The sequence below is a fragment of the Gambusia affinis genome, linkage group LG09 (assembly GCF_019740435.1).
Source record: "Gambusia affinis linkage group LG09, SWU_Gaff_1.0, whole genome shotgun sequence".
Lineage (NCBI taxonomy): Eukaryota > Metazoa > Chordata > Actinopteri > Cyprinodontiformes > Poeciliidae > Gambusia > Gambusia affinis.
In genome coordinates this window covers 24,914,084-24,930,214 of record NC_057876.1, presented here as the reverse complement: position 1 = coordinate 24,930,214, position 16,131 = coordinate 24,914,084, and the positions used below count along the sequence as shown (strand labels likewise).

General features: G+C 35.5%; 1 protein-coding gene across 4 annotated transcripts in view; it reads right to left on the bottom strand.

The window, feature by feature from the left end:
* Positions 1-16,131, bottom strand: part of htr4 (5-hydroxytryptamine receptor 4) — a 137,438-nt gene that overhangs the window by 56,180 nt on the left and 65,127 nt on the right. For all 4 annotated transcript variants that reach the window (XM_044127247.1, XM_044127245.1, XM_044127246.1 and 1 more), the window contains one exon: positions 7,268-7,381. In XM_044127247.1, the coding sequence (XP_043983182.1) occupies positions 7,268-7,381 (114 nt within the window). The remainder of the gene's footprint in view (positions 1-7,267; positions 7,382-16,131) is intronic.

The window sequence follows — 16,131 nt, the reverse complement described above, 5'->3', positions numbered from 1 at the left end:
ATGAACAAAGGACTTTAAGTGTTTTCTATTTATGGTGCTTTGAGAGCAACTAAACAAACAAATTAAATGTAATTATGGAAAAACAAGGAAACAGTTCAAACAAAGCCTTAATGGTGACAGAAATCTCCCCCAAAAAATAAACAAAAAAGAAAATGGCTGTTTTATTTTTCATTAAGCTGATTGTTTTTTTAAATTTGTAATTTTCAGGAAAAATCAAAATGACATACTTCAGTTAAATGAATAACTGTTTATTCAATAAAAAAAAAAAGCTAAAAAGAAAGCCTAAACAAAGTACTTACCCTGTTAAACAAATGGAAAAAGATGTTATTCAGATTACTGTCCAGAAGCAAGATAACACTGCTGAGAATAATTTTATATCTACTTTGCATTTCAAAATTATTTTTAACCTTTAAACTTAGTCATATGTTAACATATGCATAAGCTGATCTATTTTTAAAGGACTTTCATACAAAGTGATATAAAACTGTAAAGTGAGCAGAGTGATATTTAATATTCTTCAATAAAAGTCTGAATTTGAGTCTCCCCCCTTATCTCATACATCCCTAAATAAAACTCAGGCATTGCTGAAAGAAAGCCAGAAGATGTCTTCTGGCAGTTTACCACATGCCATACTGAGGACACAGTACATGTGTGCAAGAGGTTGCTTATGTCAGCTGAATTAATAGAAAGATAAAATTAAAATAAAGTCTCTAAATTTCACATAAAACAAAATGTGCAATTAAAAAAGGCAACATTTTTTAGTTTCTAGATATGCAGACATTTCGAAACAAATTGTTTGGAATGTGCAAAGACATACAACCAAAGATTGGTAGCTTTATTTGAAATGTGAAATTTTATTTAATCATCTATTTAATTATCTCCCTATTTAAGTATTGACTCAAAGGAGCTGATCATTAATGCTCACCACAGATTTGTGAAGTGAATGGAAAAATTATACATTAGCTTCAAAATTTTCAACTTTGTGTAGGCGTTTTGGTTATAACATTACAAAACAAAAAGACATTTAAACCTTCCAACTCACTATATACAACATTGCTAAGTGTCTCTTGAAACATTTTTATTTTGACCACATATATCTTATAAAACAAACATTTGTGGATTTAACAGGGGCTGAGTAAGATCAAATATAGCACAGAAAGTCTCAAAAGGCCTTAACAGTTCCCTAAACATAGACAAATGACCTCTTCCACACCAGAGTGTCCTCCACTTTATGATTAATTAGGATCAACTTGGAATACCAAATGCAATCAAGATTATTCTTCATTCATCATAAGAGCTGGACTGCTTGATGCAATGAAATGGGAGCAAATCACTGCAGGGTACATCTTTGTACCCATGGGGAGCCTTCCAGAAGAGTGAAATATTACATCACTTTGGCACCTGTTATCACTAGTAGGACAATAAGGTTTTTGTCCCAAAAATAAAAATGTATGGCAAACCTAGGCAGATAAAAAAACTTAGTGTCTAAGAGAAACAGAGTAACAAAAGAGTAAGAAAAAAATCTAAAAAAATTAGATGGGTTCTTTTATGAACAAGAAAAGGCTAGCTGTAACCTTTATTGTCCCAGGGAAAATTCAGGAATAATAGTAAGAGAAGTGTGAAAAAGTAGAGACCATAAGAAGGAGACTACATGCATCCATGTTCTTGTCTAACAGAGAGCAAAAAGACAGGTAAAAACAGGTCAAAAACTAAAACTGAATACACCCTGATTGCTCAGATGTACAACATTCACAGTACAGCACTCAGCCTTTTCTTTGTGACAAACTGTGATTTTGTTTGTTGAAGCATTGTACGATGCAAGACTCTACTTGAAAGAGAAAAAGGAAACTTTGCACAAAAAATAAAAAGTGACTTTATAAAGTGACAAGACTTGTATAATAGTAACATGAGTGAGGCAGAGCTATCACAGTTAATCTTTTACAGTTTTCTTGACGCAATGAAGTTGGTAATTTGGCTTCGTTTTAAGGCCTTTTAGACAGAATTCCAAACATCATCCTGTTTAAACATTTTACAAAACATTATTAACCGTCCTGTTGTCCTCGGGTCAAAATGACCCGCCACTGTATTAAAACTAAACATTAAATATTAGTGGATCTTTGGGGAGTTTCACTAAAAGATACACTAAATGTTGTTTTAGGACAACAGGAGGGTTAACCCATGTATTAGCAAGATTATTATCAAGGTTAGTGAAAGCACTGATAAAATAAGAAAGCAGTGAATACACCTTAATTGCTCAGCTGTACAACTTGTACATGCTAATACTGTTTACTAAAGGTGCAGTCGGTAAATTTTATAAAATTATATTATTTATATACTTGTTAAAAGCGTGACTATGTCCTGACAGTGTGATATGAGACAATTTGTTAAAAAAAGAGCTCCTTTGCCTCCTACTAGTGGTCCTACTGCCATCTGCAGAAATGCACTACCCCTAGTCAGAACCAACCAATCACAGTTAAGAGGAAAGTCTTAGTTTTGTCAAACATACTTGTATATGTGCTGCTGAAAATTGCCCGTTTGCTGAAGCTGTGCAAGAGAAACAATGTTTTGGTTTTTTTTCTCCCGAGTTTTGCAGTGCAGCTTTAAGGTCTTCATCAAACATTTAAGGTATGAATACACTTTCCAAAGCCTCCCTGTTTGAGCTGCCGTATAGTCTACACTTAACAATGAAAATAAAAAATACACTCCAGTGACAAAGTAAGGCAAATAACTAAAAATAAAGTTAGAATATTCCTATTCCAGGCTAACTTTAGAGACTGTGTCACTAAAATATAAATGCACATTCTCCATTACTTTTAGAAAAACAGATATTTGGAGATGTCCCAGACATGTGCTCAACAAAAAGCAGAACTGCTGATACAGGTTAATATGGTCTCCTTATAAGCCAGCCAAAAAGTCGGAGACCTAAGATTGATGCCAATTTTGAACTGATTATTTTATTACTGACACATCACATCTGTCACATCCGTCAAAAACAAAACAAAACAAGAACAACAAAAACAACACAAATTCAGTGGATGAGTTTGTTTTATCAGATCTCTAATTTTAGTTTTTAGCCACTCCAACCAGAAAACCAATGATGCAAAGAAGTTGTTCATTTAGATGCCCTGTCCTCTTCTGTGTCTCTACTGTGGATGCTCTCATTTTATAAATAGCAGTAGCAAGAGCTGAGTGCCGTAAGGCTTTCCCATCTGCTCAGCTCTATCCCAAACAGTGCCTTAAAATAAGCAGTTAGTGATGAAACCAACCAGCAGTCTGCTGGTGGCGCTACTGAGCATGGATAGACACACATGTGAGACACAAGAGCGCATGCAAAAGGATGCAGAGAAATGCTGCACATGCACACATCCAAACTGTAGATGAACTAACAGATGTTTATCCATTACGCTCTCACACCGTCAAGCTGGCAGTAATTTAGAATAGTTTAGTAACATTTAACAAGTCCTGAGGGGAGGCGTTGTGTTTAGTTAGAATGACAAGTTGTGTTACTGCTTCCAGAATAAATAAACTTTAATAGAAGAGGATTAGAGTGAGTTTGGAGTTATGGGTGCACATGGTTTTGGATGAGTAATGCTGTAGTGCAAGATTAAAACAGGGTGGAACACAGAAGAGTAAAGACATCAACACACCAGAGATCAAGTAATTTCTATTTTTACTATGTTATTTTTGTCATGATTACAGAAGCAACATTGCATTTGAATACACAGAATCTGAAAATGTATTTTTATACTTATAATCCTGTGCAACTCAGCTGTTTACATGTTTGGGAGGATTGTTTAGTTGACTGTTTTTTCCTACATTGAAAAGTGATCCTGGAATATTTCACTAACCTAACATTTTATCTTTGACGCCACATCAGCGCTGCAACATGAGCCCCATTTTATTGATGCACAATGATGAAACATCTTAATTTTTAATTTTATTTTCATAAAATAAGTTACATAACATTTTCTCCCAAGTTAGATCAGTAAACAATAAAATACAATAAATGTTTCAAAAGACAGTAACTACTACAGCTCCATTTGGTGAGCATTTCTTTAACAACTATCAAATGACAAAACAATAATTTTTTATTAATAGTCACATCCATGGTTTTGTAAAACAAACATGAACTTGGTAATTTGCTGGATTTCTTCTTTGCACTTATCTACATGGTACATTAAATAGAAGTTGAGAAAAAATTGCACAACAGCTTCATGAGTTTACCTGACACTTTCCTACAAATTTCCTGGAACTTAATGCTTACTTTGCCCGTGCACCTTTGATACTTTCTTGGATTTTACCACACACTTTCAAAAAACTTTAATGATAGTGACTAATTACTTTTTCAAAATGTACCAGTTATAAAACTGGAACATTCACAGAACTTAGAGTTGTTTTTCCAACACTTCTGTCAACAACAAATGCCATGAAATAATGTGATAATTTCTTCAGTCCATTTTAGCCACCTTTAGTGAATGAGTGCAGATGCTGCATTGATCCAGATATTGATTTCACTCCTACTTGTGAACATAACTCCAAGACACAACTCAGGTTGAGACATGAGTCACACCTAAAGATGGAAGCCCACCATTTTCCAGCTGAGTACCTGTCTTCTATCTGGTGGTTTCACACTTTGAATTCAGAGGGGGACTCTGCTTGATACAGCCATCAAGACCACATTATTCATAAAAAGACAGAAAAGAAATCCTAATCTTATAAAACTGCCTACCACTTTGTGTCTGCATTTGGAATGCTAAAATACATCTACAATTGTTTAACTTTCACAAGGTTTCCCTTGTTGAATTGACAGAGCTTCCACATGAAGTCATGTCATCTGTGTGGTTCAGAAAACTGCATGAGATTATTAGCACACACTTATGTATAATATGAATGAAACATTTTCTTCATGACAGTAGTTCTTGTGAAAACACTGAAAAAAATAAAAATAACAAAAGAATTGCTAACTGAACTCCAAATTATTACGAGAACCAAAAGTTCCTGACATGACAACAGTGTCACTGTTTCCAGATCTGTTCAGTGTCCGGTATAAACAGACTGTGTGGCAGCATGTTTTAGTGTGGGTATCTTCTCCACACACTCAACATGTCACTCTGAGAGAAACAAGAGCTTGTGTTTGTGTGGTGGTTATTGATGAGCAGTGCAACACCCTCTGAACCACTTTCTGCTGGTATCAGCTCCTGCAGAAGAAGCTGTGGGGGGTTTGTGCGGAAAATACCTCCAAGTTTTTCAGCAGTTTCCCTTTCTTGCAAGCTGAACACACATCAATCCAACTGACAGCTAAAGTTCCAGCTAAAGTGTTCAACCAATTAAACTTTGACATTTTTTCTCAAATTTTCTCAATCTTCAAGTGATGAACCAACCAACAGAAAGAAGCAAATGATTGTGAAGTGGTATGAAAATGGTGCATAGTTTTTAAATGGTGCTTTCAAGGGAATGTGGAGTGTAGGTTTTCTGTCACACTTAGCATTTTTGAATGGATGCCATTTTGGTTTCATCTAACCAATGGGAACTTTTTCAACACATTTTCAAATTAAACTTTCTATGGCTGCCTTCTTGCCTCTCTTCTTTAAAGGGCAGATTTGTTGATAGATGTCTTATCATATAAGAGATTTCCACACAATAGCTTTGTGTAAATAGCCTTTTAGCTGCCTGCATAAATTATGCTCTCCTTGACTGGTCTATCACTTTATGTGGATGGCCATTGTAGGTTTGGAGTTGTACTATACTTATTTCCACTTTGAAATGGTAGATTAAACAGTGCTCTATGAAATGCTTAAATATTTGGATGATGTTTTATTACGTGATCCTGTTTTAAACTCCTCCACAACTTTATTCCTGACCTGTCTGGTATGTTTGTTGGATTTCATAAATCTCACCAATTAGACCTTTGTAGAATAGCTGTATTTATATATCAAAGTGAAATTAATCACAAGTGGACATGTCAGAACAAAAAAGCTGCATGCTACAATTTTCAGATTATCATTTATTAAAAAGATGGATCCATTTCTTTCACTTAACAGCTATGCACAATCTACTGTTACTCTTATTTACTGTTTGTTACTCAAATAAAATACATAAAAAGTTGTAAAATTAGAGTAGATTAAGATAAGAGTGCAGAAGGGATTTACTTCTTTAATTATCAATTGCTTTTCTGTTGCATGTTTGGTGGGAAACAGTAAATCCTATTTTCCAGTGAAGAACAGTTTTGACAGTTCTTAATGAGATGCTCTGAGTTCAGCTTTATTTTTGTAAGGATTCTTCACCCAAGGGATACCCCTATTGTGCAGATGTGCATCATATGTGTAAGTGTGTGTCCCTGTGCAAATTTCCCAGCAGGCAATAAGGCAATGATGATGGGAGCAACAAAGACCCTGGATAATTATGTTCTCCATGGGGAGGTGAGACAACAACACAGTGACTTTAAATTAATGGTCTTAAATGAACACTTTTGTATACTGCATGAATGAATTTCAAAGTCAACTGATTTTCATTGTTTAAATATACAAACTGCAATCTTCCAATGTGCATCTGCAAACAGACAATCCTTCATGTCGACATGACGAGACAGAGGTCACCCTGAGCTATCAGGTGTCATGAGATAAGAAAAGACAAAGACTAAGCGAGAGAGAGAATGAGAGAAAAAAAGAGATGACACAAGAGCAGAAGAGAGGACAGGAGAAGAGTGAGGGACAAAAAAAAATCAGAGATCACTGTGACAGCGGCTCCCACGTGAGGAGGTCTGCCTGCTAGCTCTATCACAGTCACTACAGCTTCACATGCACTGCTTGAGTTTCTTATCTGAATGGAAAGACTACAGAACCAAGTTTGTTGTAATCCATTTTGTCCACAACAGAAGTCAATTTATTTTTCTACCTCAAGTAAACCCTGCCGAGATTTGTCCTCAATGTTTAAAGAAAATCTTTATATGAAACGCAAAAGTCTTTCATATAAACATTTTCTGTTCAACTTTTTCATCTCCTTATCAAATTGAAACATTAAAAGCAAAAGTTTTGCTCGTATGATTCCAGATGTTTGTCTTAGGTAGGATCAAAAACTAACTTTACACAAGAGACGCTTTGTTACAAAAAGTAATATGGAAAGTAATGGTTGGGAAAGAGAAAGGAGCTTCCTGATCTTCCTTAGAGTATTTTTTATTTAAATCTACTATATAGCCACAAGATTGTATCAAATAAACAATCAAACCTATATAACCTTTACATGGAAAGGTGATAAAGCGCAAACCCACCTGAGTTGTCTGTCTTTGCAGACGGCCACCATAACCAGCAGGTTTCCCAAGACGCTCATCAGCATGACCAGAGACAGGAAGCAGATGAGTGCCATCCGCTTTGGCATGCTGTCACTGAAAACCACAGGAAAAAAACACATTATTTTACATGCTGAAAGTGACAACACTATTTGTAAAATACTGAGAATGAAATTAATTCATTTTGGCTGCACTTAGGCAAGTAAAAATACCGAAAAATATGTGAAGACAAAAACATGTTTTTGTGATTTGTTATCATGTGTAGTGAGAGAAACATGTTTATTCAAGTAAAGTCTGCTATTCTGCTCTTACTGATTGCTTCCACCTACATAAGCACTCAAAAGGTTTAATACCACAGAGAGTAATAGGTTTCACATTTGTGCTTGATTAGCAATAAATTAAGATGTAAACAGATGTGAACAGATGTGGCAGTAGTAGCGGCTATAGCAGCTGCTCTGAGAAAAAGACAAAATCAGAGACACCTGCAGGAAAGTCAGCTCAGAATGGTTTGGCAATCAAAACTCTCATCTGTGTCATTTGGTAAAAGCATTTTTAGAAAGATTTTACACAAAACATAATGTGCAAAAATTAGGTGGAAAAAAATCATACTTTTTGGTACAAGTTGTGTTATTGCCGTGGCCAGTCATAAATGAGACTTTCCTTTTTATCCAAATGGATCAGATTTTTCTCATATAAACAATTAAGAACAACCCAATCTGGATATCTACAAGGTAGAATATTTCTAGTAAAAAAAACATGATGTAACTACATGCTTATCAAAGTTTCTTATATAATCATACACAAATCCAAACTGAAAGTAATCCACAAAATGTTACATTTTAAAATAATCTGTAATTGTTGTTTTATTAAATAATGTGAGGCTATTGTGCAGTGTATCAGTAATTAAGGGCAAATTCATGTTACTCCCTTAATTGAAAATTATTCTGTTAAAAAAATAAATGTTAAGGTGCAGAATTTTCAGACATAAATGATGGAGTTGAACATGATGTGACCTTGTAGAGATTTACTGTCTTTGCTGGGGAAAGTGGAAAGATCAGAAAATTAAATTAAGGGGAATGTCACAGTGAAGACAGTCTTTTGTCTGGAACCATTGTTTCAGAAAAGATTAAGTCCTTCTGTTCCAGCATACCTAGAAAATCAGCTAAAGGCTAAGCTACAGAAGAATTTCATCCACATCAAACGCTGAAGCTATAAGATCTGTGTTTTTATTTCATGATCTTGCATAGGTTGGGTGAATCCTGATGATCAGATTTTTCAGATTTTAGGACTAAAGGGTGATGGGGCAACATTGGCTCAGAGCTTAGGGGTTTGTCCTGAGACTGGTGGGTTGCCGGTTTGAGCCCCTGAATTGTCTGTCTTGTATCCTTGAGCAAAACTCTTCACCCATCCTGCCTGCTGGTGGTGGTCAGTTGGCCCGGAGGCTCCGGTACATCACATCTGTCAGACTGCTGAAAGGCAGCTGTGTCCACAATGCAGAAGCTTGACACCATCAGTATGTGAACAGGTGAGTAACTGGATATAGCATGAATCAGTATGGGCTCTTCTAGACTTAATAAAACGCTAAACATGTACATGACATTTACCATTATCATAACGGAAAGTGTTTTTTGTTTTTTTCAGGAAGTTGTACGAATGTAAATCAAATATCTGCTGTTAAAGTCAAGCTTAATAATGACACAAAAATGTCCAAAGACAATATTAAACTTGTTTTAGAACAGCTACATAATGTAGTTTCAGACCATGAAAGGTCACTATAAAATAAACATTTGTCAAAGAGAAATGTCTACCTACTTGGTTACCATGCCAGGAAAATATAGTTTTTTCTCTTGACCCTGGCTGGGAACATTTAGGCAGGCCTGATATAATGTTCTTTTTCATAATCCCCCCCCCCAAAAAAAATACAAAGAAATGTGCAGATGTAGCATTTGTAACTGGGGGTATAACATTGGCCTGGCTTAACAAGACATTTGAAGGTGCAGTAAAAAAAATCTGGTATGAATCAAAGCTCACAGAGGGAGCTGCGTGGAGTAAGAGGTCTATTTAAATGGCGTGTTTAATCAGAGACTTGTTTGACATTGGTAATGCATTAAAGTAATTCTCCCGAGGGTTCCCGTCTGTAGCACTTAAAAGACTTGACAGGAAACAAGAACTATGAACTGTGACAGTGATAAAAACAAACAAACATATATTTATGTAGTAATACACAGCATGAGTCAGAATGTCTCTATCAACATGAGTATTTTATATGTCTTTAAGTTACAAGCCTACACACACACAAAAAAAAATGAAAAAAAAAAATCCAGAATTGATGGAACAATGTCTTTGTGGCTTTTATGTTATGTCAGTGTCAACTGTGTTATGCTAATTTAGCTTCCCATTGGGTAGAGAAGTCGTGGCTGATCCCTGTCTGCCAAATAATTTGACTCTCAGCGTCTAAAGTTCAAAGCTGAAGTGATCATATGCAAATGAGGCTTGTTCTTTGATCAGTGTTTGCAACGCACTAATCAGATCAAATGGGAACTCTGACAGCTTCTCAGCAAATGCATTATTACTGAAAAAGGAAGACACAGGCTCAATAAAACCACCAATATTCTTTGATCTTAAACTTGCAGGACACAAAGCGTAGTATTTCTCCTAAATGAGACTCTGATAACTGACTCAGATAGCCATGTCATTGTAGCAGCATCTACTTTTTATGTGATTGAAATGGTGATGTCAAGCATTTAGTTTAAGCATACTTTTCCATACAAAAGTTTGTTGGGTTTGATGACAAATCAGTCAGATCCAGAAGCTGCACATGGTGAGTATGGAGGGCATCCCAAAGCTTAGGTAGATCATTATTTACCCAGATAACTTTAATATCCCCAAAAATTCTTCTGAAATTTTATGCAAAACTCAAGTCCAGGACATCTGCAGATTTTATCGAGTCATTGACTTGCAACATTCATGCCTGAATCTTCTGAAAGGTTGAGAAATTCAGATCTCTATCTATAGTAGTCATTGGAGAAGAGGAAGCATTCGCTCTGGTCACCTCTACATCACATTCTGTTAATTCAACAGTTAAATATACTAAATTCCAAATCGTCTTGCATTTTCAACAAAGAATAATAACAAAGAATTATTCGGACAATAATTAAATTTTGTTTATAAATGGATGCACAAACTCAAACTTTGAGAGTATGTGGAAACTTTACTTGCAGGTTTGAAATTACAACCTCCTAAGTGAAAGGACAAACTATGGATATCTGATTACACTGAGCAAAACACAGTAAGATTAAATATTTTATAAGACTCAAATAAGCCACTTGAATTATTTTTTATCAAAGTAATTAAAATTTTCATTAATTTCAGTATAAGCTCTACAAAAATATTTACAAAATGTAAAAAATAACTGAGAAAGAAGTGTCTTCAGTTTAAATGTATTGTTATTCTGATATTGTACAACTGGCCTTAATACATGTATAACTAAAGAAGCAGTTCCTCTATTTCTTCTCCTGTTTCTCGTCTTTACAGTGCGTGATGAGTTTAAAACTGAATTTCCAGATGTGAAACAAAAAGTCTTTACAAAAGTGTCCCATAAACTTACAACCTTTTTTCAGTGAGCATGGCCAAATGTAAACATTCACAGGCACAGAGAAAAGTAATTCTGTACCCCTTATATACACCCGACCTTTTGACCTGTAGCTAACTTTTGATTTGCAGTGCAATCAGCAGGCAGAAACATTAACTAGGCCCACAGACACACAATGGAGTTGTAGATTCACTGGGAAAATAACTGTTATTTTTTACAAGGTTTAAAGAATTTTTTCTTTTTTTTTTTAAGGTTTTACTGGCTCTAGTGGCCTTTTTTTGAAAGTTAATTGACAGGAAAGAGGGTGATGAGAGAAGGGGGAAGACATGCGGCAAAGGTTGCCAGGCCGGGAATCGAACCTGCGTCGAGGACCAAGGCCTCCTTATGTGGGTTGTGCTTAATGTAATGAACTTTAATGTATTTTAATGTTTTGTCATAAGCTTTTTTTTTTTTTTTAACACCGATGAATAATCGAAAGCAGGGGTCTCAAACTCCAGTCCTCAAGGGCCACAGTTCTGCAACTTTTAGATGTGCCTCTGCTGCACCAACACCTGAATAGAATAATTAGGTCATTAAGGCTCTGGAGAATTGATCTACACAAGGAGGAGGTAAATAAGCCTTTTCATTCCAGGGTTTTTTTGTAACTGTGGCACATCTAAAACCTGCAGGACAGCGGCCCTTGAGGACTGGAGTTTGAGACACCTGATCTGAAGTGATATGAAAAAGTGTCCTTCCTGATTTACTTTTTTTTCTTTTTTTGCATGTTTGTCACAAATCACAATTTCAGAACATTAAACCAATTTAAAGACAACCTGGGTAAACACAACATGCAGTTTTGAAATAAATCACAATCAGACTTCCTTTATTGTCATTGTGCAAGAAAGCAAAATGAAATTTAAAAAATAACTGCATTTTTGTTTACTTGTGTTGTCTTTGACTAATATTTGGTTTGATGTTCTGAAACACTGAAGAGTGATAAACATGCAGTAGAATAGAAAATCAGTAAGGGGGTATATTCCTTTTCACACTACCACAGTGCAAAAGAGGAAAATGACTTTTAAATAAAGACAAAAAATTGTTTAGTTTTTTTTATTTTTATTATTGTAAGACCCTGCTTACTCACTGCCCTCACTGGTTCAGAAAACATTTTTTACTCAAAGTTTTCACAGAATCTCTCCTCTGGAGACTTGTTCCATTATCGGGTAACGTTATGAAATGAGCGATTAAGTTGACACTGATTAGACCCAAAGAGCAGTGACTATAATGACTGACACCCAGTCTCTTTGGGCCAAATTATGTCATGGTCCCAGTTGTTCTGAAACTACCTTTCTGTGAGGCAGAAGAAATTACATGTCTGACAGAATTACCAGAGTGATCCAGCATTTTGAATCATCAAAGGCGAGCTGATTGCGGAAACTGTCAGTCCCTACCTATTCCCACCTCTACATAACTGTCACTTTTGCAAGATGTATTTGTGAAAATGTTCCAATCTTTACTGAGTGCATCTGGTCTAGAGAGCCTGAATTAAAACAGAGTACTTTTCTCACTCTGTTTTTGGTCTTCCGGAGTTCACATGGGTCCTTAATGTGCAACATCCAGCACTGATACATCATTTAAATGCCTTATTTAACTTTCCTTCAGATGTTCAACTGAGGACGCAACAACTTCAGGAAAACTATGTCTGGAAGAAAAGTCCCATGGGGCCAAAGTATCAACAATGAAAGTAAATAAATAAATAAACATAAATAATAGAAATAATAAGGGAATAATTTTCTAAATTTTTGTCATGCTTGTGGCACTATACATAAGTCTCTAAAAAAACAAATAATAATAAAAACAACAATTTAAAATAAAACACCTGAGGGCCATTTGTTTAGAATATTTAAATAGTTTATATATTACTTGAAAAAGCTGCGTATAAAGTCACAATGAAAATCTTAATGCTTTAATGGAATGCAGCTTTCCAGGTTTTCATTCATCTTGATTATTAAAAATTGTCTAAATTATCTTCCATTTTCTGCTTCGTTGAAGTCTGACAACTCATAATACTTTTTTTTTAAATGAAGGTTGGTGTACCCTGACCTGAATGTGCACTGGCGTCCTCTCTTGAACTCGCCACGACAAATTAATTCTGCTCTGTCAATTTTCCAACAGAAAAGGAATGGGAAACAGTTAACACAACAAATTTCAAAACGTCAGTTTTATCTTGATGTATTTATTTGTAGGCTGTCATAGGTAGATACCTCCTGTTAGAATGCCAAAATGATGGCCAGTCAGGATTTTATCTTAAACGCAGGTGTTTCTTTTTTCATTTATCTTCTTTACTGTCCTGTTCATTGATAGACATAATCTGAAGCCCAAAGGGTTGAAATGATTACAGCTGTGCAATGAAAAATACATTTTCATTTCATTGAAGTCAAATATGAGGATAACTTCATTTAATCCTTATTCAGTTCAAACAATAAAAATAACTCTTCCTCAAAGAAAACTATAGGAATACACTTTGTTGTTTTTATTTAAATGAAATACTAGTCTTCTCTACCAAACTCTGACTTTTTTCAGTTTGTTTGCTTTTTCAAGGATGCTCATTCCCAACGCATTGCATATGTGTAGAAAGCTTTCAAATTTTACAGTTAAATTTAACGGGGAAAAAAATATTTCGAAGGTCTCAGTAGGACTCCCTAATTGCAAACAACAGCTATCTGTCCATTGGCGTTCTCTCTCAGCAGGCAAAGACAAGTGCTCCATTGTGCAGACGAACACCAGAGGCCATGGGTATTGTTCAAACTGGTATCAAATACTGTTTATCGTCAACAGAAACAGGAAAAATGTGTTGGCGTAGCAGACAGGGGCACAACAGACTCCTGCTGCCTAAAATCATAATGGAAGGAAAGTTGAAGCCAAAAAAGAGAAATCATTATGTTTGAGAGCTTTGGAGTAAAACTGAATTGTGGATGCAGGTGACTAAGTCGACAAAGGATCTCTTTTCACAGAAGTAAAACCATCAGAGTACATAGTCTTTTAACATGTTAGCGTATGCTCATTCTAAAATCTAACAATGCCTGGAAAGAGGCTTTGACTTTAATGGAGTTTTAGAGTCACTGAATTTGACAACTCGTTAATAAAATTGACATCTGAGCTACGAACAAAAGAATCTTCTGCCACTGCATTATAAATTAAGTGTTTTTCCACAGCTGTAATCATCTAAACCCTCTGGGCTTCAGAAAGAGATTATTTCTATCACTGAACAGGACAGGAAAATAAACACTAAAAGGTGTCAAGCTGAGATGACTACAAAGAAAAAAAAACACCATCTTCGACATTTGGCAATACAAATTAGATATGTTTTCAGCTGGTCTTGTCTGGTTTGACAAGATGTTTTACTTTTGGTCTTAGAATTTCCCCAATAAGTGGGCTGTGTTTTTTCTGTCCCAGCAGATTATTTTCTTTGCTGTGACAGACCCTTTTAGGACATGCAGCAAAAGTTTACTTCAGTTTTCAAATCCTGACATGGTAGGTCAAACTTGGAGTTTTGCTCCAATTATGTTTTGTTATCTTTACTTCCACTCTGACAGGAGTTTCACAGCATGTGGCTGTGCAGGAGAGAACTGGCAACATGGTATGAAACACATGAGCAAGCACATTGTGCTTGCATTCTTTTGTGCAAAAGATAAGTCTATACTTCAAATGTGTCTCTTGTGTCTCACAAAGTTTACTGTCAAAATATTTTATTCCAATACTGAAGAAAATGGCTTTGGATCAATTTCAGGCAGCTGAATACAAATGTAAAAAAAAAAAAAAAAGTATCCAGAATTGCACAGTTAAGCAGTTTGTGGAAAATCACATAATCAAGAAAATGGAGAAAAAAAGTAATTTTGAAAAACTGAAAATGAGGCAAACAGCACCTGCATCAGATGAACTGGAGATGTAATGTTTTCTAAAGTGGTGCAATCACAATCAACCAACCGCGATCAGTCAGCCACAACAGCACACAAGACATCTGCCTGTCAAAGCCATTATGATGCACTGTTAAATGTCACTCAAACCTCGACAGTGACAAAACATAAGAGTATATCACAATGGCGTATGCATTTTGATTATTAACTCTTCCATGTCAGCAGGTCACAAATAAAAATTATGGCTCACAATATAAACTGACAGTGACAGCAACAACAGCTGATAAAAGAGGACTTTTTGTAGTCATGTCCAATATAAGCCTGTTTATTAGTCCCATTCTTCCATGCATCTCCATTTGAGATTTGATTTTTTTGATTTCTTACCAGTTCTGCATTATGCAAATTTCAACTCACTTATTCAGTTCTGGGGAAGGCGCAGATTTTACAAAGTCAGCCCTGATACATCAAAGTCACATCTCAGGTGATTGGACCGAGTTTTAATCAACTGTCAGATCCGTGACGAGAGCTCTCGTTGCTTAAACATCGAGGTGGATATGCCTCTTTTAGCTGATTGGCTTCAAGGCGTCTTGCTAAAATTCACCAGAATGCTCAGTCACGTTCTTCCAGGGTCTAAATCTGAAGCTGAATCAAATTAAACTGTGGAAAACCATAACAACAGCAGGGATGCCAGTGACTTTACATCCACCGCCTCATTATCGACTGATCATTAGCTTGCAACATTATAATATAGCAAACTTTTCCTTATGAGGAAATATCTCACAGCAAAAGTCAAACGACCAAACTGAAAATATTTTTGAAAACAAATCAGTGATTGTAAATGTTAAGGATACACTATGAAACACTGAAATTTTAAGTAAGATCTTTAATATTTGCAATCTGATCACTCTTGGGTTCACAGCTTAAAGAGAGCTGGCAGTTAGTGAAGTCTTACCCTTATACTGTGAGCACCGTTTATTTTACTGCTGCATTTTGTTAATTATTCTATTATCATTATCACTTAAAGGACTCATTACAATTATGGCTGATAATTGTGGTTGACCTGAGAGAATCTTAAAATTACAGGCCATTCTTTTGCTATTCTTACTGAAAGAGAAGCACCAGCCCTGGTGTTCCTTTACCCTAAATGCAAGCAGAGCTATTAATAATAATAATGATAGTTAGAACATCTTTTAAAGTTTGAGCTTTTATGAGAATTTGAAACATTTACAAAAATTTAAGCAGTAACCACAGAGTGTGGTCTGAGTCTAAAAACTTGAACAACGTTTGAGTAAGTTCCCATCTCTACTTAGTGATGTCCAGTCTGACAGGCAAGGTTTAACCTAACAGCAGAGAAAGTG